We start from the raw sequence: 22,463 nt of genomic DNA, 5'->3' as shown, positions 1-22,463 counted from the left end.
CGGAAAAAGCAGGAGAGAGATGTGACCTACACGGCTGCGCCTCCATGAATGCGCACAGGGAGGGATGGATGATGTCGGAGAAGCTTCATCTAAGTCACCATCGTGTTTTTTTCTAAACTCGAGAGTGTCGGCGGTCAGATGGAGCAGTGGAGAATATTCCAGTGAAGATAAACACGCGGAGCAGGTGAGACAGACGAACTGTTTATGTGGGATGATGTGATGGATGCTGTCACTATCTATATAATCAATCAGCATCTATTACCATGGTGATTAATCACCATGACGACTATTTACTGGTCATCAGCGCAGCCGGGCTGGTGTCGTGATGACGTAGGAGCGGGTCCTCCTCTGCTGATGTGTTTCAGAGCAAACCCAGAAAACAACTGGTGTCACAGAGACAATGTCACATCCGGTCCCTTTACAGCTATTGATCTAATCAAAAATAAATACACTGGTGCTCACAGATCAATGATTACATTCAGACCAACAGAGCACGTGTCGTGCGGCCTTCAGCGATGTCGGGAAGGTCGTAATTATGACGACGACCTGGAAATGTGACGTTAAGCAGTATCAACAGATAATGCAATAACCTTCCAATATATTTGTGTGCGTGTGTGTGTGTGTGTGTGTGTGTGTGTGTGTGTGTGTCAGTTTATGGTCAGTGACACATTTTCTGTTCTGCAGGCTGTTTCCTCTTCAGCTCATTCTCTATCTAGTATCTCTCCTTTCGATCTCACCACACATAATGATAGAGTTCAAACAAAACCACCGTCTATACACCCACATGGATCATGTACGTGTTAAATCCTTCAAATGGGGACAACTCTATTTTCAACTGGACGCACATTGGCGAGCGTGAGTGTCTTGTTTACGTGGAGCACGCGAAGGCAGCAGCGTATCTCCTGTCAAGGAGAAGGGGCGGGGCGTCAGAGCCAACAGCTAATGAACACGAAGCGGCTGCTGCTCCATGTTCAGCAACGAGGAGCGAGCGAGCAGAGGTGAGTGTGTGAGTGTGAGAGAGAGTGTGTGTAAGTGAGAGTGTTTAGATTCAGCTGACCTCTAATACCGAGCCATGTTCTCATGGCGAGCAGGGGAACACCTGGGGTCGTGACTGCCGTCGCCCCCGCGCGCTCAGGAGGCTGTCGCCGGCTCTCTGACATCAGACACACGGTGGTGGTGCACGCGGTGGCAGAGAAAGTTACTGAGTGGCTGGGCAACAGGGCCGCGTGCGTGTGTGTTTGCGCGTGTGTGTGTGTTTAACATTATACTCTTGCAGATGCTGTATCTGCTGCGTAATAACTGTGTAATGTCATGTAACGTTCATGGCACAGTCAGCTAGCTAACACGCTCCGACATTAGCCAGCTCAAATGAATGACTTGACGCAGCGCGTGGGGACTAATTGGCCAATCAGGCAGCAGATGTGGAGACGCTCATATTTCCTGTCGGGAGAGTTCCTATGCCCCTAAATGATGCTCTGCTTCTCCACCACTTCCTCTGGACTTTGCACAGACACGGACCATCATCCTAGATCCTCAACTCTGCCCTGTGTCAAATCAACAGGTTACTATCGACCTGTCATAACCTCAGACCTGTCTGACAAGTTTAGGTCATGGGCTAGCAGCTGAAGAACTGCCACTGTTAACTGTACTCTGGAGGTTTTACATCAATGTAATCATTGTAACTACCCTTGTTACTGGTGTCGCGGCTGTAAATCGATGATCAAGAGTTGTTTATGACAATAACGTGTTTGCATCAATCTAGTTAAAAGGCTGCTTGACACCTCCATAAAGGGAACGTGATTAGAGAAAGTCACTATATTCATTGATTTAGTGTCATTGAACTCGGCCACGATTGGCTGCTTTTTCACGTTCATGAATCAAGACCTTAGTCCAACAAGAGGAATCAGTTTCAGGGCACTTTGCCCCATTTGCAACCGATTTGTTTAAGGTGGATGTGATGGTGCAAATCCATTGGGCAAATTCACTGAGACTCACTCCATCTCCCCAGAGTAACCTTGAGCAGTTGTATCAATTTTGTCACACCGCCAGGAGAGGGACGAGTTGTCCTGTGACTGGTTGGGGCTCAGGAGGTCGAAAGGGGCGTTCAAAGATTGTTCAATCCCTGTCTCCTCCAGTCCGCATGCCGAAGTGTCCTTGGGCAAGATACTGAACCTCAAATTGCCCCTGACAGCTGTTTGTCTACGGTGCCTGCAGCATACAGTATATGTGTTATGTGGCTTTAAGTGTAAAGCATTTTGGTGTGATTTAGATAAACACTATATGAATACAAATCAGTTACCCTTTAACCTCCCAGTTATCTGATCTGAGGAACCGTCACATCTCTTGCAGGCTAATGATTACACACTTGCTTCAACCAACCAACAATCTTCTTTGCAATTATGCAGTGCTGCGTTCACATGTCTTGCAAAAGATTGACACAATGTGTCACCCTTCAATGGAACCTAATGAATTTCTCGACAAAGTATTTATATTTCATTTATCTGTGGCTTTTTTTATCTTTGGAGCTTCTGAAAACCGACTGCATCCTCAACCACAGTCTGCGACGTAGGTATGGGTTACACAAAGCAGGTCATGGTTCAGCTGGGAGTTTAATGATTACTAAGATTTTTGGTCTTTTATTTCACAGACCTCAGGCCAGTGTCTGCACAGATTCAGAGACAGTAAACCATTAGTGCCTGTGGTCAAATGTGCTTGCTGCACACATGTGTATGTTAGTTATTGGTTGTGTTTGTGTATATAATATTCTCTGCGCAGCCTTTTGTCTGTTGTGCTTATCTTGGCAGAAGAATATTATGGATTGGATAATTGTTTCACTAGTTGGTTGATTTCAAATTTGGTGAAAGTATACCTTTTATTGCTAAGGATAGAAAAATAGTACACATTATTGTATTTGCAGTACAATCTAAGAGGTATTCAAAATAATCCTGAATGGTAATGGACTGTCGCACTTTTCCAAGTTGCATTCACCCATTCACACATTCACATTCACCCATTCACACACCCATTCACGGCACTGTTGCATTTCCAATGGACGCACTGTCCATTGGAAATGCAACAGTGCCGTCAGGGGCAATTTGGGGAATGAATGTATCTTTTTTAAATGCACTGTTTTTTGATTATTTTTATATAAATAATTATACTATTATCAAATTATAACGGTTTTGTTGAACCAAAAATATAACTTAAAAACTCAAATAGTAATTTTAATTGATTTTTCAGTCAAATATCAGACAAGCCTGATACTAACTCTAATATGGTAATTAAACATTTTTAGTCTCTGCTTTGTGACGTTTATTAACCATATATAACCATCCATTCTTTTTTTCCTTTTGCTTTAAAGGGATAGTTCACCCAAAAATGAAAATGTACTCATTATCTACTCACCACTATGCCGATGGAGGGGTGGGTGAAGTGTTTGAGTCCACAAAACACTTTAGGAGTTTCAGGGGTAAACAGTGTTGCAGCCAAATCCAATACAATTGGAAGTAACTGGTGACTCCTTCAACAGAGAAAAAAAATAACTAACATGCCTCCATACTGCTCCTGTGGTGTCATCCAAGTGTCCGTCAGCCCTGAAATTCAAATTTCAGTACAAGGTCATTTACACCAAGTTTTTAGCCTAAATGTCCGCTGTTATTCTCCGGAGCCGCAATCGCCTGTGGATCACGCTCTCTACTCGGCATGACTCAACCTCTCAGCATGTAAGGGGGCTGCTTGTTACCCATGACCATTTTATTAGAATCAAGAATGAATAGAGTAATGTAGCTGGGAGGTTTGAAATGAGTAGTTAGCTGTTTTGCTGGCAGTGAGCGTTTACAAACTTAAGGTCTCGACCTTATTATGTTACGATTTGGCTCTTAAATTAGACTGAACAGAATGTTTTATTAACAAGTTATAATCAATGAGGCTGGAGATTAAAAAAAGTCCATTTGCCATGGACTTTTGTGTGAAGCACTTTGTAACCTCGTTTAGATTAGTGCTATACAAATAAAGTTATTATTATTATTATTATTATTATTATTATGTTAATCTCTGCTACAAGGAGGAAGACTAACTGGTTTGGCAAAAGTATGTCTGGTATACAGCCCCACCCCCAATAAATAGCCGCACACAGTCATCTCCCTGAGCTGTCTATAAAACCATCCAGGACTAACTCAGCCACTGTTTACCCAAGCTAGTGGTGTGCTTCTAATGATGATAGTGTTGGTCAGTCAAACACTTTGGTCTAGACTTAAATATTCCAACATTTAGTGGATGGATTCTAGGCCCTGTTCACACCTGGTATACTGGGCTGTAAACTTGTGAACAGATGTTATTACCAGGTCTGAACCAAATAGCATGCTCACATGCCAAACTTCTTTTTTATAACTTGCTAATTTAAGACTGTGAAAATTTGAAACATAATTCCTGCTAAATGCATATAGCTCTACACCCAGTTAAGCCAATAACAGCCTCACATAGCTGCTTTTTTTAATTTATTTACAATGGGTGGTTAAGAAATACTTGAAAGACATTTGGAAAGGACAAGATGCTCAGTTGTGAATATCGGTAAACATGACAATACTAATATGTCTGTAAAAGGATCAAATCGGTTGATATTATTGTATTTCTCTGGTTTGAGTGCTCACTCTGAGTACATCAAGTGCAGCCTGTGCTGGTTATCTGAGAATGAAGAAATGTGATTTACTTTGATCTATCTTTTTGTTTTTTTTTATCTCCAGCCTCATTGATCAGTCATATGCAGCTGCAGACCTTCCCATGCTCCACCTGCTCTCTCACCATCAAACAGCAGCTTTTCTATTTACTACCATTCACACACAAAGCAGGGGTGCAGGGATAAAAACAATCACTGTTCCTGTGTTGCCAGGCAACCGTGGCCACTATGACCTCCTTGTTTGATGTTTGGTGATTCTGACACAGCCACCACCTAACATTCATACAGAGCCAGGTCTAACAATGAACTGCTGCGCATGGACAGATGTATTCAGTTTTCTCACTGTAGTGCTCAGGGGTAAAAAGGTAGAATGATGCTGCACCCCTTGTCAAGTAGCTTGTTGTGTTGTCGCCCATTCGCACACTGGCAGTACACCGATCTAGTGAAATAGGCCTCGGCCAACTGGCGCAGAAGCAGATTTGCTTTCTGTGAGCCACTTTCCTTTGTGCTGAACCATCATATGTGTTGTAATTGCAGCAAGCCATTAACTGTACGCTATATTCAGGATGGAGTAGCTGCAGGGTTGTGGTTAAAGGTTCAGTGTGTAGAATTTTGTGACATCTAATGGGGAAGTTGCATGTTGCAGCTGAATACCCCTCACCTCACCCTCCCCTTCCAAACATGAAAGAGAACCTGTGGTAGCCTTCAGTTGTCATAAAAACTCAAAGGGTGTTTAGTTTGTCCAGTCTGGGCTACTGTTAAAAACATGGCGGCCTCCGTAGAGAGGACCCGCTCGAGATGTAAATATAAAATACTTAAATATAAAAGGCCCATTCTAGGGTAAAGAACGCATCAATTTGTACAATTTAGATGAAACACATCACTAGGATTATATTACTTTCAATTTCTGCCAATAGATCCCTTTCACCTAAATACTTCACACTGAACCTTTAAGTATCCAGATGGAGACAATATAAAGTGGGTGGTTGAGAGACCATGCAGCATTATACCAGATGAATTAAAGCTGGAAACTTTGTTTTCATTTAAATCTGCAGTTACGAGTGCTTACACACAAGCACTTGCACCACCTCATGTACTATTGTACTTTTCCTAATATGATACACATTTCTTAAACACACGTTCAGGCTCTGGGATTTCTGGTAGTATGATTGATTTGGAAAAGATTTAAAACTTTGAAGGAAGAAACTCTGTAGGAGATACAACTTTACAAAATATTTCTAACCAGTCTGACTGTATCTAAAGCCGTTTTCAGACATGACCTCTGGAGGAACTCCGGAGAATCGTGTCCGAGCTTTCTCCAGAGGTTTCCTTTCACACATGAACAATGCAGGAGAATCTCTGGTTAAATGCCTTCACAACAGCAACAAATGCTGTGGACGATTCAGGTGAGGAGCAGGCGACAAAAGCACGATGTAACATAAATTCTGCGGCAGAGATCACGTGTGTTTGATCACAATGACACCGGCGTCGGCCCTTATCACCAAAACTCTCTTGACATCTTTGTTGGGGTCTTTATATTTCTTTCATTTTTGCATCTGTTGCATGTTAGAAACATCATCAACACACCCACTTGCTCGGGGTAAATCCCGAGCAAGGAATTCAGGGGCAGGCAGAAAAAGTCAGCAAAAACTCTGGCTCTCGGACATCTGCGTTCACACATACAGCCCCTGTTACAGGCCTTAAAGAGACAGGAGTGTTTCAGAGGTACATAAAAGGAGCGGCATCAAAGGACAGTTTGAGAAATGTGATGAGTTTTCTCAACATTAGAGCATGTAAGACCTTTCAACTCATTAAATTTAAGTTATGAACCGGAATATGAGCAGAATATGTCTCTGAATTGCACAAGCTCACGTCAGTGTGGCATTTTAAGAAGCTTTACTTGAGTAAATTTCCACAGGCCCCACTCTGTGAAGCCATTGGCTTCTTGTTTTAAGCACTAGAAGGATTTTAATCCCAGGGCCCTTTGTAACCTGTCAGGTTTTTCACACTGATGCTACCCATTGTAGAATGGCATTTTAACACAGTAGGAGTTTCATTATCCCTGCACAACAGTGTAACAAATGGTTGCTAACAAAAGTCCAGCTCTCAACAGGAGCAAAGGTTTCTGTGAAACAACAGACCAAGTTGCTACTCACTGTACAAGCTCCTGGAAGCCTTAATAAACAAGCACCTGCATAGCAAGAATTAACAGCAGATTTTTGGTTCATTTATCTACCAACTAATACCACAAACATCTCTCTGTCTTTCTGTCTGTCTGCGTGTGGAACGTATATCTTGTGATACATTCATAATCAGACTTATAAACCACACAGAGCAAATTCAGTTCCATTTTATAAAGATCATTGATTATAAAATCTTCATTGCAGATAAACCAGGTAGGATGAACGTTTTCTTACTTCACTCTGCACCATGGACCATGGACTGATAAAAAAGCTCTGTTCACAACGTGCAGCACACAAACAATAAAAAGTGACAGTATATTGTAGAACTGTTTGAGGAGGAGTCACTAATGACAAGGAATAATTTTTTTAAGTAGCTCCAGAGCTTTAACACAGGACTAAAGAACAGGAAATTCCAAACACACAAGTTTAGAACTGACACTGTACTATTAGATTCAGCTCTTCAAAAGTCTAATGTTGGAGGAATGGTTTAAAAAAAAATCTTGAATGAATGTGACCCTGAAAAGTGACTGATAAAAGTTGAAGAGCTTCGTGTTTAAAATCCCTGTAAGTGGCTGCATTGGAACGGAACCAGTTCCACTTGTAGTTGTTTCTGTTCCCAACTGTCACATTCAGATGGATTAGAGATTAGACAAAATGATAAGAATGGGATTTAATGGGGTCCTGTCTGTTGGCCACTGCTTGATCACACCAGTACAAAGCATCACACAAGACAAGCAGTCAGTGAAGAACATTTCTGTTTGATGAACACACATGATGGCCCACACTCTAATCCATGAAGAGTTGTGTTTTTAGTGCAGAGACGAAGATTAACGACCACAGACGAGCTCTCTAACTGGACTGAGACTGAGACCTTTGACATTTGAAACCCTTCACTGCCATTTACAGCTGCCAATATGTGACTGCTTAAGGGTCTAACTGAAGAATTGCTCGACAGTTGTCCATGTGAATTTAGAGCTTGCGTGTGAGCACATGAGTCTCGTCACCCCGACCTTCCAGCAAATGTAAAATATGAATCCAAAGCAGCTTTTATGTTTATTGCTTCTGTGTGCGACAATGCAATTAGTTTTGTTTCATTGCCTGCACTTACACACACACACACACACACACACACACACACACACACACACACACACACACACACACACACACACACACACACACACACACACACACACATATATGAAAATACCGGCGATTGAAGAGTGTATTTGCTGGTTTGGGATAATATTCACTTTTGGAAACCATGTGTGAGCTCTTACTCCTATAATCAAGCTGTGATGATGGTTTTAGGTTTTGTGGAATCTCAGATGAGCACAGCATGGAGTGAAACTTCCCTGTTGATAACCAAAATATATCCCCTAAGCGAAATCTGTGAAGCAATAGAGTTGTGTGTCTCTTTTAAAAACATAACAATGGATTGGGTTTTGTTTGGTTGAGATTGTATCTGTCCCAAAGACAATAAAAGTGCTGTTTACGTAAAGATTGTCCAGATAATGATTTGTAAAAAATATTGTGGTAGGTCACTCCTCTTGGGTTTTTCTTTTTCTATGGTGCGTTGTTTTGCTGAATTTCTCCTGTGCCTCCATAGTGATCATGATGGGATTGGACTAAGACATCCCCCTCCAGTGCACTCACCTCTGAGTGGCCAGTGTGTCCCAGCAGCAGCAGCAGCAGCAGCAGCAGCTTGATCCCAGTAGGTACATTAAGTCCACTGCTATTTTGTTTGTGACCTCTTTGTTATATTCAAGCAAGGCTAAATTTATGGCTTTAGTTATTAGAATTGTTTTTATCTGTGTTTTTGAAACACTTCAAGAAATGGCAGTTAGCAGCCGGAAGAGCTTTTTTTGGGAGAAGAATTTCTTCAGTAGACAGTAGTAGTCATTTTTGACATTTTTTGTAATTGATTTTACATTTAGAATGAATATAACAGAGTCTTAAACTTTTTGTTTGCTCGTGTTTGAAACGAATCAATGTATTTTTTTTTTTTTTTATCAGAAGACAAATATTCCCTGCTAGTTTTATTTAAGCATCAACATCAGAGCTGTTTTAGTTTAGATATACTTTTTTGTACAAGACAGAAGCAAAGCTACTCTTTCACACAGTAATTCTGTAACACACAGTCTCCCCTTTGAACACAACCCATTTCTCTTGGTTAAAGTTGGTACATTCTTTTCTGTCCCCAGGGCTTTTTCATAGGTTGTGTCCTACTAAACAATGATTCACTTTAAAGAGGAAAATGTGCAAGGTTGTTATCAGATGAACCCACCAGTCTACTCTGCCTGTAGGAAGCAGCAGCCATGGCTGTGATAATCTTATAAAATGACTATGATGCTGATTGTGCCAAAAGGTTAATTTAAATGTAAAGTCTCTGATAATATATATATATATAATAAATGGTCAAATTTAATCGTTGGAAAGATATTAAAAAAATGTAATAGAAGTTGAATGATTAATTGATGTTTAAGAACTGGTGTATTAACAACTAAAAGGATGCTCAGAGTGGGCATACCTCCCTATATTTCCATGTTAAAGAAAGAGAAACAGATTTTATATGATCTGGATCTTCTTTAGAATTTAATGGGTCCTTCCTTGGGTCATGCATCAACCCTCCACACAATGCCCTGAAAATCGGTATAGTCATCTTTGCATGACGAACAAACAGACCAAATGGTGATGAAAACAAAGCAAGGAGGTTATTAGGTAACCAAATCGGTTAGCATGAAAAATTGTGGTCGATATCCAAAAAGGAAACGATATATAACTCTTGTTGTGCTGTTTTATTTCCAGTGACTGTTATAAAGTTAATTCTTGTGATTAAATGAAAATCGGCAGCTGCTGCTGGGGTGTATTTCTGAACTCCTCTCACTGCACTGTCACAGCTGCCATTTCCCACAGGTGTTAGTGAGAGAAGTTAACTTGCCTTTCCCTCCTTGTTTTTCTTCCTCCAGCTCTCAGTCGGTCTTCCTGTTGGTGAAGTGCTTTCATTGACATCTTAACCAGCGTCAGGGGCTGTGCTCCCATCAGCTTTCACTGCCCCGACCCTCTCCACATACAGGGTCATCATGGGGGAGATAGTCCAGATGCAATTCAGTACGGTGGACTATGTCATCTTTGCCTTGCTGCTGGTGGCCTCAGCTGGCATCGGCCTCTTTTATGCCTTCTCCGGTGGACGCCAACGCACAACACAGGTAGACTTTGGCTTTAGACGCTCAAGAAAAAAACATTTCTTGACAAAACCGAACACTCTTTAAGTGTACAGGGTTCGTTTGGGACACATTTCCAACACCAATATTTTGTTTACCACAGGAGTTCCTGATGGCCGACCGCTCCATGAGCTGCCTCCCTGTGTCGCTGTCCCTGCTTGCCACCTTCCAGTCAGCGGTGGCCATCCTGGGGGCTCCGTCTGAGGTGTACACCTTTGGAACTCAGTACTGGTTCCTGGGCTGCTCCTACTTTTTGGGCCTGCTCATCCCAGCTCACATTTTTATACCAATCTTCTACAGGCTGCGGCTGTCCAGTGCCTATGAGGTACACACAAATTAAGACTTAATATTAAAAAAGCACAATGGCTACGTCCATACTACTATGTTTTTTGTCATAGCCTTCGGGGATTCTTCCGGCTCCTGTCACATGACCCCCTTCCATATTGATGGATAATCAATAACAAGCTTTGCTGACCCTGTTTTTGCGGAGACAAGCTGTTATTCGAGCAATTCCTTTTTACACTGGCACACGCATGCCCAGTGTACGTGAGTAGTCACATGATCTGTGTTTAGTATCGAAGGCGGTCACAACTGATGAAGGAGCCATAACGCTCGCGTGGACAGACATCGGTTTAGTTAAAAATGTAGCAGTATAGATGTAGCCTTAGTTGGACATGACAGTTTCACTATGGTGGATAGTGTGAATGTGTTTTTAAAACATTTCTTAATTATAATGTCCTCTTTCCCCTGTCTGCCTGTTTTTCTGTTTTACACTCTGTCAGCACGTCTCTCTCAAGTATGATCTCAGAGCTCCGCTTTCTTATCTGTGCTCAAATCTTTCTTATCCTCAACACAACCCACGAGTTCTTGCCTCAAGGCTCATTATCTTTTAAAGGTTTTTTTCTTTTTAACTGCAGCCTGAACCTCAAGGACACTGATCAGGCCTTTGCCAAAGTTCAGTACTGTCCTGTGAACAAAGAATGTTGTCGACCTTTAAAATCTGGCTTTAAAGATTTAAACTGACAGTTCTGATCCTGAGAGCACACATGACTCTGAGATGATATGTAATCAGCTTTTTGATTTTGGTTGTTCTTTTTTTTGTTCTTTTTTGTTCTTTTACATTCTCTCCTCTCAACAGTATCTGGAGCTGCGCTTTAACAAGACGGTTCGCATATGTGGGACTGTGACGTTCATCTTCCAGATGGTATCTTGCTCTACTTTCTTTGTACATTAGTTTCTGTGCTTTTTTTAACATCTAATTGTTGCTTATTGTGATAAAATGGCCACCACTTTAATCTCAGCTACTCTGCTCTTTAAAAAAAGTCATCAGTCGTTTCACACAGAAGGTGTAGAATTGTATTATTATTTAGTTGGCATGGCAACCGTAGTCACCAATGATATAGGAAGACAGAAAGTAGTAGTAGCTAATAACAGTTTTATGGTTGCCAATAAAAGAAAAACAACCTTTTCAGCTTTTCTAACTTGTTGTTGGTTTGAGGTGTCACCAGATACTTAAAACGTACTTTTAAAAAAACTTGTTTTATAAAGTTTTGTCTGTGGAGTGATATTAGATGTGAAACAGTGGCTGTTTATTTTTGAGAAAGAACAGACTTTGGCCCTGGAAATGTCACACGGACCTTTGCAACATTTTATTTGGGTTTTTATTTCCTCTATGACGTTGGCAGTATCTATATTTGTTCCTGTAGATGCATCAGCAGTGTCGTCTGACTTTTATCTCAAAGAAAACCTCTAACTGTAAATTCCTCCATATTAATTAGAAAATGTGTATAAACCACGAGTGTGTATAAACAATGTTTGGCAAATGAGCAGGACGTTCAGTTTGATGCGTACAACCAAAAATCGACATGTTTTTTGTTACGAAGTAGCTGAATTTTCTTACACCTGAGGAGGATCATAATCTGACATGTGAATCAGTTTGCTCGGCTCCCTGAGCTCGCCTCTGTTTTTGTGAGTTGAGTGTTTTGCAGTTGTTTATTTTCTGTCCTCCGCAGGTCATTTATATGGGAGTGGTCCTATATGCTCCAGCCTTGGCCCTTAATGTAGGTAAGACATTACAACATGTTTTCTACTAAGAGGATCCCACAGTTACTAATGATACTGAACACTTGTTGTAAACATTTCTTTTCACCTGGACAATCGAGTAAACCCTCATGCAGTGTTTGGTAACGTAGTTTCCATTTTGACTTGCAGTGACAGGCTTTGACCTTTGGGGGGCAGTGCTTGCCATGGGATTGGTGTGCACTTTGTACACAGCTCTGGTGAGTGTCTAGATTTATCAAACCATGGTTACCATCATCACCAACTGGGACAAAGTGTTTGTTGACTATTGTTTTTCTACAACAGAAGCTAAACAATTAGTAAATTAAGCCATTTCATGAAATTTGTTATTTCAAAATCTCATTTCATGTAAAAGATAGAGAGTTGATACTTTTAGTAGACAACAAGTTTTCGATCATCTGCGATTTGTCTTGGTCATGATTTCTTCATCAGTTTCCTTTTATCATCTATGATTATACTACAATCTTATATTCATACTGTTGTCAGTGCCGCACAGCTCTTACTCATGTACACCTTTACAGATGGTTTGTAGTATTGATCTTCAAGGACCTTTAAATGAAGTTTAAACCTGTGTGCTCCTGTCTCACAGGGGGGTCTGAAGGCGGTGATGTGGACTGATGTGTTCCAGACCGTGGTGATGTTTGTGGGACAGCTGGCAGTGATTATAGTTGGGGCCAGTCAGGCAGGGGGCATTGGAGAGGTCTGGAGGAAAGCAACCAATGGCAGCCGCATTTCTGGACTAGAGTCAGTATTACCATCTGCTAAAAGACACTATGCTGCAGGAATCATACCTGTGTGTACTTCAGACATGTTAACGCTGCCCTTACTCTGTCTGTGTAGCCTGAACCCAGACCCTCTAGAGCGTCACACCTTCTGGACTCTGGGTGTGGGGGGAGTCTTCCTGATGCTCGCTCTGTACGGGGTCAACCAGGCCCAGGTCCAGAGATACCTCAGCGCACGCTCAGAGAAAGAAGCAGTCATGTCAGTATCATCAACTTCTCACTACATGCCCCCTACCCATTGACCAAATATTTTCCTTTTAAATGTTGATTTCATGTGTTCCCTTATAATGTGGTATGATGTTCATGTTTACAACCACGTCTCTCACCTCATGTCTTCTCAGGTCCTGCTATGTCGTCTTCCCATGCCAGCAGATCGTCCTGTGTTTAGGTTGTCTGATGGGTCTGGTCATGTTTGCTCGCTATGGAGAGGACAGCCCTCTGGACAAGGGCTACGTCAAAACGAATGATCAGGTGAATGCTAGTTTTGCTAGTTTTGCTAGTTTTGCTTTCCCAAATTTTCCATATTATCCACTAGCTATACTTAATTATTCTTGAAGGTCACAGGGAAGTTTGCATCCCCTGCTGACATCAGGTGACAGGTCACCAGGCTATCTGGAATTCTAATGTTGAGTTGTTTTTTTGTGTGTAGATGGTGCTTTACTTTGTGATGGATGTATTCAGGGATCTGCCCGGGCTCCCAGGCCTGTTTGTAGCCTGTCTCTTCAGTGGTGCTCTCAGGTAAATGAACCAGGCAAACATACCTGAAACTGAAGGATCATCCACTGGTTTAAGACTAGTTTGCTGTCTTTCAGTTGTCAGTCACCAGGTATTATTAACATGACTGGTTGTCACAGTGGTGTTGCTCACTGTTTAGTTTAATTGTATGAGCTTTGGCTTCAATCTTTAAATAATGAATATAACGAAATCATCACAGACATCTTTTAAAGTTAGGTTAAGGTAAAAGCTGGAGATAAGCAAGTAGTGATAATTGTGGGGTATAACTTTACATATCCTCTTTGTTGAAATGGTAAATCACACTACATGACCCCAATGTGAATTTTCCCCCTCTAGCTGCAAATGAAATGTTCAGACAGTTCCTGTGCCAAATGCCTGTGCTATGCAGATTTCCATTTATAATGAGGTAAAAAAAAAAACGCTCATTGTATCCTGTGTCTGTCCCACCAGCACTATCTCATCAGCCTTCAATTCCCTGGCTACAGTAACTATGGAGGACCTGATTAAACCTTATTTTCCAAACATGACTGAAGCCAAAGCCACACTGCTGTCTAAAGGACTTGGTAAGACAACTGGCTTTAGTTTGAGTTTTGTCCTGAATTCATACTTTACATTTCCAAATAAGTTTGTGGCTTTTGTTGTATCAAGTCTAAACACAGGGCATGTAGTTATGTCTGAGTGTGCGGTACTCTATTGTGGCACTATATCATTTAACTTTAGGGGGAAAAGAAATAAAAGCCTTCACATATTTAGATACTTGATAATGTATTTTTTCTCTCTTGTTTGGTTTGGGGTTATTTAATTTATTTATTAATTTGCAATTTATATTTTTTCCACCACACTTTGGTTATAGTCAGAAACGTACACCATCATGAGAATTCAGTTGAAGTAAATGGCATTGTATTCTCTAACACGTTAATTGATTAAATTCTTATTAACAAGTAATAATATTAACAAACACAGGAAACAGTCATGTGTACCCACTTACTGCAATTTCTTTGATTACTGGTAATTTGTTGTTGTGTGCTCCACAGCCTTGGCCTATGGCCTGGTGTGCTTGGCTATGGCCTACATCGCCTCCTTAATGGGATCTGTGCTGCAGGTAACTCTTCACACCGTCTGAGCAGCAACACAGAGCTGCATCTTTTTGTTTTGATGAAAAATATTTTAGCTGGTGTCTTTAATTTAGTTGTTACTTTTTAAGAAACCTTTATCTACAAAGACATTTTTTACCAGATAAGTTATTTAAATCTTGAAGCAGTTTGTAAACAAGAAAACTGTACAGTTCAAAATGAGTTCATATGCACAGATATTCATTCTTTTAAGATTTAAACATTTAGCTGTGCAACACACAGTCATGCTCTAACATCTGTGCCCTCAGGCAGCCTTCAGTATCTTCGGGATGGTGGGTGGTCCCCTGCTCGGCCTCTTCTGTCTAGGAATTTTCTTCCCCTGGGCAAACTCGATTGTGAGTTGATGCTGTAATTAAGAGAGTTTGTTTCTGTTATGCTGACCACATATAATCGTAATGAAGGAATACTGGATATGTCATTGACCACACTGTCTCCTCTCCTCTCCGCCCCTCAGGGTGCATTGGTCGGTTTGTTTACGGGCCTCGCCATGGCCTTCTGGATCGGCATTGGCAGTTTTGTGATGCGTATGTCAGCTTCCACCTCAGCACCCCTTCTCAACACCACTGCTCTGCCCCTGTTTGGCAACATGACCACCGCTGTCATGACCACACTGGTTAGCACGGCCAAGCCAAGGTAATGTCAAGAAGCAACCTTACAAATATGTGTTGGCTCCATTATGTTTACAGGACTATGGAAAAGTAGATAAACAATTCTTCACAACAAGAAATGTAATTTTTTTTAAAATACTGTTTTTTGTCTTGTTTTTGTTTCTTTCATCTGCTCTTCAGGCCGACAGGTGTGGAGGCGCTCTACTCATTGTCCTACATGTGGTACAGTGCTCACAACTCAACCACTGTGGTGGTGGTCGGACTAATAGTCAGCTTTTTAACAGGTACGCACACTTCTAGCTTTAAGTTCCAAACCAACTGTATCACTGACATTATTGCCACTGCAACCATCTGCGGTGCAGTGGCAATAACCATCTGAACCACAGCAGATTCATCTTTCTGCTCTTTGATTTCACACATCTGGAACAAGAATATTACCAGAATATGATTTTAATATTGTCATACCAATCAAGGATTAATGAGATAAAGGGGTTGGAAGAGGACGAGTTAGTAACCAGTTCCTAGACAGTACTTGATGGCTGAGGTTAACAGCGGTAATATGCAAATAAATACATTAAAATAAGAATAGATTGTTGCTAAATATTTATCAGATTACAAATATTTGTATTACCTGCATCCTCTTATTAGACAGGAGTGGAACATGCATAGATAGTCAGATAGTTTTTATGTAATTTTGCACTCGTGCTGCTCCTATTCCTCTGTAACTCTCCTCTGCATTTCCCCTACCAACAGAAAACAGAAAAATATTTTATCATTGTTATTTTCTTATAATATGTGCACATGTTTCATTTAATCTCAGTGTGTGAGTCTTTACTGTGTTTCACTGTCATTTTCTGTAGTGTTTTTCTCCTCCTTTCTATGTGTTGGGAGAAGATAAGAGACACACAAGAACAAGAAGTAGAGCAGAGGAGAAAAAGTTTTTCAAATACCAAAGATGAACAGACACCAACCCAAATTGTCCCAAAAAAGGCTAAAATATCAGCGTATTTTAAACGTGCATGTTTTGGCAATAGTGGTAAGGATGCTAGCTAATGACAGGGATGCTAGTCCTGGCCCTGGACAAACATGTGAGAACAGTCTTGACCCATCTTGGCAATCAGAGAGGAAATAATCCGTCTGGCTCTACTGGACTAATATTTGTAAGGTTAGGTACAACAGTCAAAAGGTTCACGTAATTCTACTCCATATGTTCTTGTATTGCTCAGAAACGCATTGAATTTAAAGGAAGAGAAGGAATAATTATTAGAATTATTATTATTATTATTAGAAAAAAGTAGAAAAGAAGAAGGTGACCGCCACAACTTCCCCCACCCAGAAGCTATCAACCTACATGGAAACACAGCTAAACCAGTAAAAATGCTCAAGGTTTAATTTCTCCTCTGTTCACGTGTCTCTCCACATGTTAGGACCCATGAAGGAGAAGGAGCTGACCCCCGGCACAGTGTTTCCAGTCCTGGGCACGCTGCTCTTCTTTCTGCCTGAGCGCTACAGAGAAAAGCTCTGCTGTGTCACTCCTCTGACTCCGAAGGTAACCTCACGTTTACACTCCTGTGTCTCTGTCTGCTTTGTTCAGCCGAACCTGAGCTTTCAACACTCGTTTGTTTATTTCTCATCCGTGTTGACCAGCCCAAAGAAATCAGCACGCAACCTTATCTCATGGCCAAGAAAGACAGCAACGGAGCGGCGCACTGCAAAGACGACTCGGTCGCAGAGGACAAAGAGACGGAAGGCGACAGAACACGGACACAGGACGGAGACCTGGGAATTAAGATCGCTCTATCCTCGAGCCCTCCGACGACCCAGACAGTTCAGGAGACGTCCTTGTGATCATTTTCTCATTTCTTAATAACACACACACTCATACACCCTTTGAATGACAGTGGTTGAGCCAGTTTCTTTGAGGGAGATGCAGCTAAAGACAGATCATAGATGTGGAGTCCATCACTAATCTGAAGGTGTTTGGCTGTTGGTGTTTTACACTGACAGAATCAGTAGAAAGATATAATAGAAAGGGCTTCTGGACTTCAGTATCTGTGTAGATGTGGGGTTTTTTTTACCTACCCTTTCCCAATTACTAAAAACTGGAAGCTAACTTTTGCCAAGCCGGAACAGAGCGTACGCACAAAAGACAGCGATCCATAAAGGAACTAGTCTGCTGGTGTCTGTTTCCGACTCCGATGCTGTAGGGTCTGTCCAGATGTGTGCAGATGCTCTGTGTGCAGTTTGAAGTTAGGAAACTGGGCAGCTCCTTTGCACAATGAGCTGTTCCACTGTGGCTGGATCCTGTCATTACGTTTGACAAAAGAAAAATTATAATTCAGGTAGATGTAAATGTGTTATTTTTGTAGAGAGAGAAGGTGGAACCATAGAATCCCAGAATATGTATCAGAGAATATAATATGAAAAGAAAATAATGTCTAGAGAGACTAAACTCCACTTGAAGGCATGACACGCCTGTGCTACTGTGATAGGGTAGTGTCTTTACATGACCTTGGTTTAATACTAATAGTCGCCCTCTAGCTGCTATTATACGTCTCGTGACAAATTTTATTATAATTAATCATCACTGGCTGAGGTGTTGGACCTATAAAATGCAGCATATTGCATAAACCACTACTGTAAATGTAGTGTCCATGTTCAGTTGTTGGAACTCTTGAGCAAAATATTTAAAAGATGTTCCGACCCCTTGACTTTTAACATACATGTTTACGTTGTAGCTTTATGCTGAAATAAAAAAAAAGTTCCTTGCCAATCATTACTCACTTTTCCAGAATGATAAACTGAAACTGAATTTTAGAATTAGTTTTCTTAATTTAAAAGGAAAAACTGAAATATAATATATATATATATATATATATATATAAGTACTCAGACACATCTCAGGTTCCTCCCCTTTCTCTTTATCGTCTTTGAGATGTTTCTACACCTTGACTGAGTTCATTTAGTAGACGTGAGTAGTGTATGTAATGTCTCACAGCTGAGGATGTATATAAGTGTACAAACCGAGCTATCAGGTGGAAGGAGCTGCCCGTAGAGCTCAGAGACAGGATTGTGTCTTGGCTGCAACAAAACTAGTGCTTCACTGAAGTTCTCAAAGAGCCACAGTGGCCTCCATAACTCTTAGAAGAAAGAAGTTTGGAACTACTCTGACTCTTCCTAGAATTGTCAGGCCAAACAGAGCAGTCATGGGGAGGAGAGACTTGGTAAGAGAAGTGATTGGATACTAAATGTACATTGATGTGAGACAATAGTTTTTATTTTAGCATAAAACTGCAACATAACAAAATGTGAAAAGTGAAGGGGTCTGTAACCTTAAGAATTCACTGTAACTTTTAAAACTGTATCCTTTTACCTGAGACACGTGTGTTAAAAGAAACGGTTTGAGGAGTAGAGTGAATCTGTTGATCAGGGGAGTTTGTTTTTTAATGGACACTTCACAGAACAATGTGCGGCTTAAAATACACAGTTCTGTAGTTTTCCATTGTGTTCTAATCAGTGTTGTGTTGCTCAAACACAACCCCATGAAATGAAGTTCCTCACTGACCTGGTGTCAGCGCTCCATACCTTTTTTATTAGGTATCTTTGGTTTCCCTTCGATTTAAAACTGTACAGCACTAGTTATTCAGTGACATCTATAAACATCACTGTTCATCCCCACAGTTTCCGTGGGTTTGCAGCCGCTCACATCCGATGTGACTGCCCTGGATAAAGCACAGCTCTGCTCAGAATGCCACACAGAAGCCGTCTGGTCCTTCAGATGGACCTACCATCAGGCATCTCCTCCATGTATTTGCCTCTGAAGATGGTTCAGTCTTCTCTGATTGTTTTGTATTGTGAACATTATAAAGTGCATCTTTTTTTCTTAAATTTGAGGTCGTCAGTGCCATGTTGCGTAATAGTGTGTGGCTTGGACTGTTTTTAACACGGTCAAGCTCGTCATCGTAATCGTCTGAATTTTTTGGAATCACAGAATTCTTGAACATCACCACTTCACCATTTTAAGTCATTCATTGCCACTGTGATGTGTTGTGTGTGTGTGTGTGCACGTGAGTTCAATGTTTTCAGTCTGTACGGTCTATGCTCTTTGACAGTGGACTCCATGTCAAGAGCCTGTGGTGATGTGATACAATGTGTCTGTTTTCTGCAGGTTATGGTGAGTACCTGTCTCGGTCGCCTTACACCTTCCTCCTTAAAGCAACACTATGTAACGGTTACCGAGCAGCAGCGCCCTCTGCTGCCACACGTGGTGATTATTCTGTTGGGCTCCGTGTCTGAGCGATTAAGTGCTTTTCATGTATAGTAAAAAGGTGCCCCCCCAATGGGCGTCTTGCAAGAACTGAAAACATTTAATATTAGGTAGTGAGAACCAGTGATTTAGGAGAACTTGCTGCTTTTACGTTTTTTTTTCCTGGTACGAACAGAATTGACGAGTTGTCCAGACTTATTTCATTAGTTCGAAGCAATTACATTCACATAATATACAAATTAGCCCTCGTAATTATGTTGACATTTACGGTTTAACTCTGCAATACGATTCTAAACCGCTCTGCTTTAGTCGGCCTCTGATGCTGCTAAAAAGTCCAGACTTTTCTCTCTGAAATCAAGACTTCGTTTTTTTTTACTTTGATGTCATTTTCATGACTGAACACTGCTGACATGGGGCAGGAAGCGTAGCCTTGTATGGTGTAATTAGGGCATCAAGTATGCTAACTTGCTATCCTTGTGCCTGCTCGGTCAAATACGACATTTATCATGTTTCCACACCTGATTAACACACAATGCTGTAAGAGCAAGTGTTTCTTGACTCTGACGTGTTATGTTCGTACAAACTGACCATACGAAGAGATGTAGGAGAAATTCAGGACAAGAATAGAAGCATGTTCTTGCATGAGGCCCAATGTGTTGACCGAGATCTGCGTAATGCTATTGGCTGAACCTAATCACAACTGAGCGGTGGATATTACCCACGATCCCCGGCTTCCTTAACCAGAAGAGCTGCTGCTGTAACAAATCCACCAAACTCTGTTTAGAAAATTCTAAATATTTGAGGTTTTCTTGCTGAATATATATATGAATATTTATATGATAAACGCTTTAACGTTTGAATAACTTCTTAGTCTTTTGCACTGGTCTACAGTTCTGCATTATTTTGAACTTGTTGGACCTGATTCTGACAATTTATCTTTATTTTATTTTATTTATTAAATATTGGTCAGTTCCACACTTTTCACAGGAGATTGTATCCGCTCACACATCCGCAGATGTTCAGAGTGAAGAGTGGACATGAAAGGAAACATTTTCCCTTTTCAAAGTCACTGAACCATCAAACTCATTTTGATACTTTAAGGTAAAAAAGTTGCATAGTGTTGCTTTAACTTCTCAGTTACAGTTGTATTCTAAGTACTCACCAGACAATCAAAGTCACACTGTTCAGCAGCAGAATTTTGAATCTGCTTAGTTAATGTCATTGCTCTGAAAAGGATTATGGACCTTGGCGACCTCTGATCCCTCTGCTTGAATGTTGAGCCCTTTAAAACCGGCCTATTACACAACCAACATGTTTGTACCATCACCCTGACATTTAGAAATACCTCAATTTATCCCAAAGCATATAGAATATGAATCTTCTTTCATGTTTTATACTTTTTTTTTTTTTTTACCAACAGATGTATTTGAGATCTCATTTGTATATTTTTGTAATTTCACGTAAAAGCCTGCGAACATTTCATGAAATGTGAAATTCTATATGCAAGAACCATGAAATGTTTTAATTTTGTCAGTGAATGTCAGACAGAATGGGGGAATGTGACAGTCCACATGAAGATCTCCACGAACTGGAGCATCGCACATGTTATTAGCGTTACTTCAGAGCACTAGCATCTTCTGCCTTAGACAGCATTTCATTGTTCCTCCCCAAATTCTAACTGTCCTATTCACGCATTTTTCAAAACATTTAATGGTACCAAGAGATTTTTTTTTACCTACTTTTAAATTCCATGTGCCTGCGTGTACTTTATTTATGATTGCATTTTGTGGAATCCTCCTTCATACCTGAAATTACTTGAAGTGTGAGTCTGAGATGTTAATGATACACAATTAAAGCCCTTCTTTAAAATTAGGGAACATAATTCAAGTGCTGTCATTAATTATAATAATAATAATGTCCTTTCTAAACTCTGACTGCTAACGCACCTAATAAAGCACAATGAGGTCAGTGCTCGGTAGCCATGCTACTGGAGAAGAACCTGACTGAAGCCATCAGTTGGTGTAAAGCAATTCAGATACGTCTTCATGATGATGTGTAGCTTTTAGACTTTCTGCAAGAACCTGAATATTTTATCATTTGTGGCCTTTTTTACTGGAACGCACAATAATACAGCTGAGAATATGGTTTGTGAAAGAGGAGCAGGGACACTTAGTAATTTCCAGCAACAATAAATATTGTTTTGAACAATATTTATTATATTTGTTGTCCCACCCACCAAGAATTCTTCCTGCAATGCATTCCAAAAAAAACAAAACACAACCCCAGAAGCACTGGAGTCACCATATGGTTCCTCTGCTTTGGTCTGTGCCTTCATTATTATTATTTTTATAATTTTTTTAAGTATCCTGTGAAGTTTTCATCCACAGCCCAGGTCTGAACCATGAGATGTCTGTCCCAGAGTGGAACTAACCTGGATGACTGAATGAATAAATAAATTGTACACATGTAATAATTTATTTCTGCAATAATGCATAACACTGTTTTACTCTCTCTAATGACAAAGGAGAATCCTGAGCTACAATGGTGTAGTAATGGTCCTGTGGGTAGGAAACGTAGGTGATTAAAACAAATAACCAGCATTTAGTGAGAAAGTCTTTTATCCATCATTCAACATGTGTCTGCTACAAATGAGCTACTGGTATTTAGCAGCAGAAGAAGAAGCACATGAACATTTATCTTCTAATATGATGAGAGCAATAACTGGAGTTATTGCAAAATATTAAAAAAAAAACAACTAATCGTTCTTCAGTCATTTC

General features: G+C 40.7%; 1 protein-coding gene across 5 annotated transcripts; it reads left to right on the top strand.

Moving 5' to 3' along the window:
* Positions 1–47: 47 nt before the first annotated feature.
* On the top strand, positions 48–17,820 carry slc5a6a (solute carrier family 5 member 6a). Of its 5 annotated transcripts, none has more exons than XM_034579632.1 (18): positions 48–184; positions 8,468–8,572; positions 9,835–10,067; positions 10,186–10,407; positions 11,221–11,286; positions 12,095–12,146; positions 12,294–12,361; positions 12,751–12,905; positions 13,002–13,142; positions 13,285–13,414; positions 13,593–13,681; positions 14,129–14,241; positions 14,713–14,780; positions 15,060–15,146; positions 15,266–15,444; positions 15,600–15,703; positions 16,847–16,968; positions 17,067–17,808. In XM_034579632.1, the coding sequence occupies exons 3-18, from the start codon at positions 9,942–9,944 to the stop codon at positions 17,265–17,267; spliced, it is 1,923 nt and encodes a 640-aa protein (XP_034435523.1). In that variant the 5' UTR covers positions 48–184; positions 8,468–8,572; positions 9,835–9,941; the 3' UTR covers positions 17,268–17,808. The 5 variants fall into 5 exon arrangements, with proteins under 5 accessions (XP_034435523.1, XP_034435522.1, XP_034435521.1 ...); XM_034579631.1 differs by lacking the exon at positions 48–184 and adding an exon at positions 918–998 and having other exon boundaries at positions 9,828–10,067; positions 17,067–17,820; XM_034579630.1 differs by lacking the exon at positions 48–184 and adding an exon at positions 918–998.
* The last annotated feature ends 4,643 nt before the right edge of the window (positions 17,821–22,463 follow it).

Source organism: Hippoglossus hippoglossus, chromosome 24 (genome assembly GCF_009819705.1).
Source record: "Hippoglossus hippoglossus isolate fHipHip1 chromosome 24, fHipHip1.pri, whole genome shotgun sequence".
In the NCBI taxonomy this organism is placed as follows: Eukaryota; Metazoa; Chordata; class Actinopteri; order Pleuronectiformes; family Pleuronectidae; genus Hippoglossus; species Hippoglossus hippoglossus.
The sequence above is the reverse complement of the archived record's forward strand: the minus strand, read 5'-3'. Positions and strand labels throughout refer to the sequence as shown.

Coding starts and splice junctions, on each gene's coding strand:
- slc5a6a (XM_034579631.1), top strand. CDS start 9,942: ATGGGGGAGATAGTCCAGATGCAATTCAGTACGGTGGACTATGTCATC. Junction 15,147..15,265: donor TCCCCTGGGCAAACTCGATT/GTGAGTTGATGC, acceptor TCCGCCCCTCAG/GGTGCATTGGTCGGTTTGTT. Junction 16,969..17,066: donor TCACTCCTCTGACTCCGAAG/GTAACCTCACGT, acceptor CGTGTTGACCAG/CCCAAAGAAATCAGCACGCA.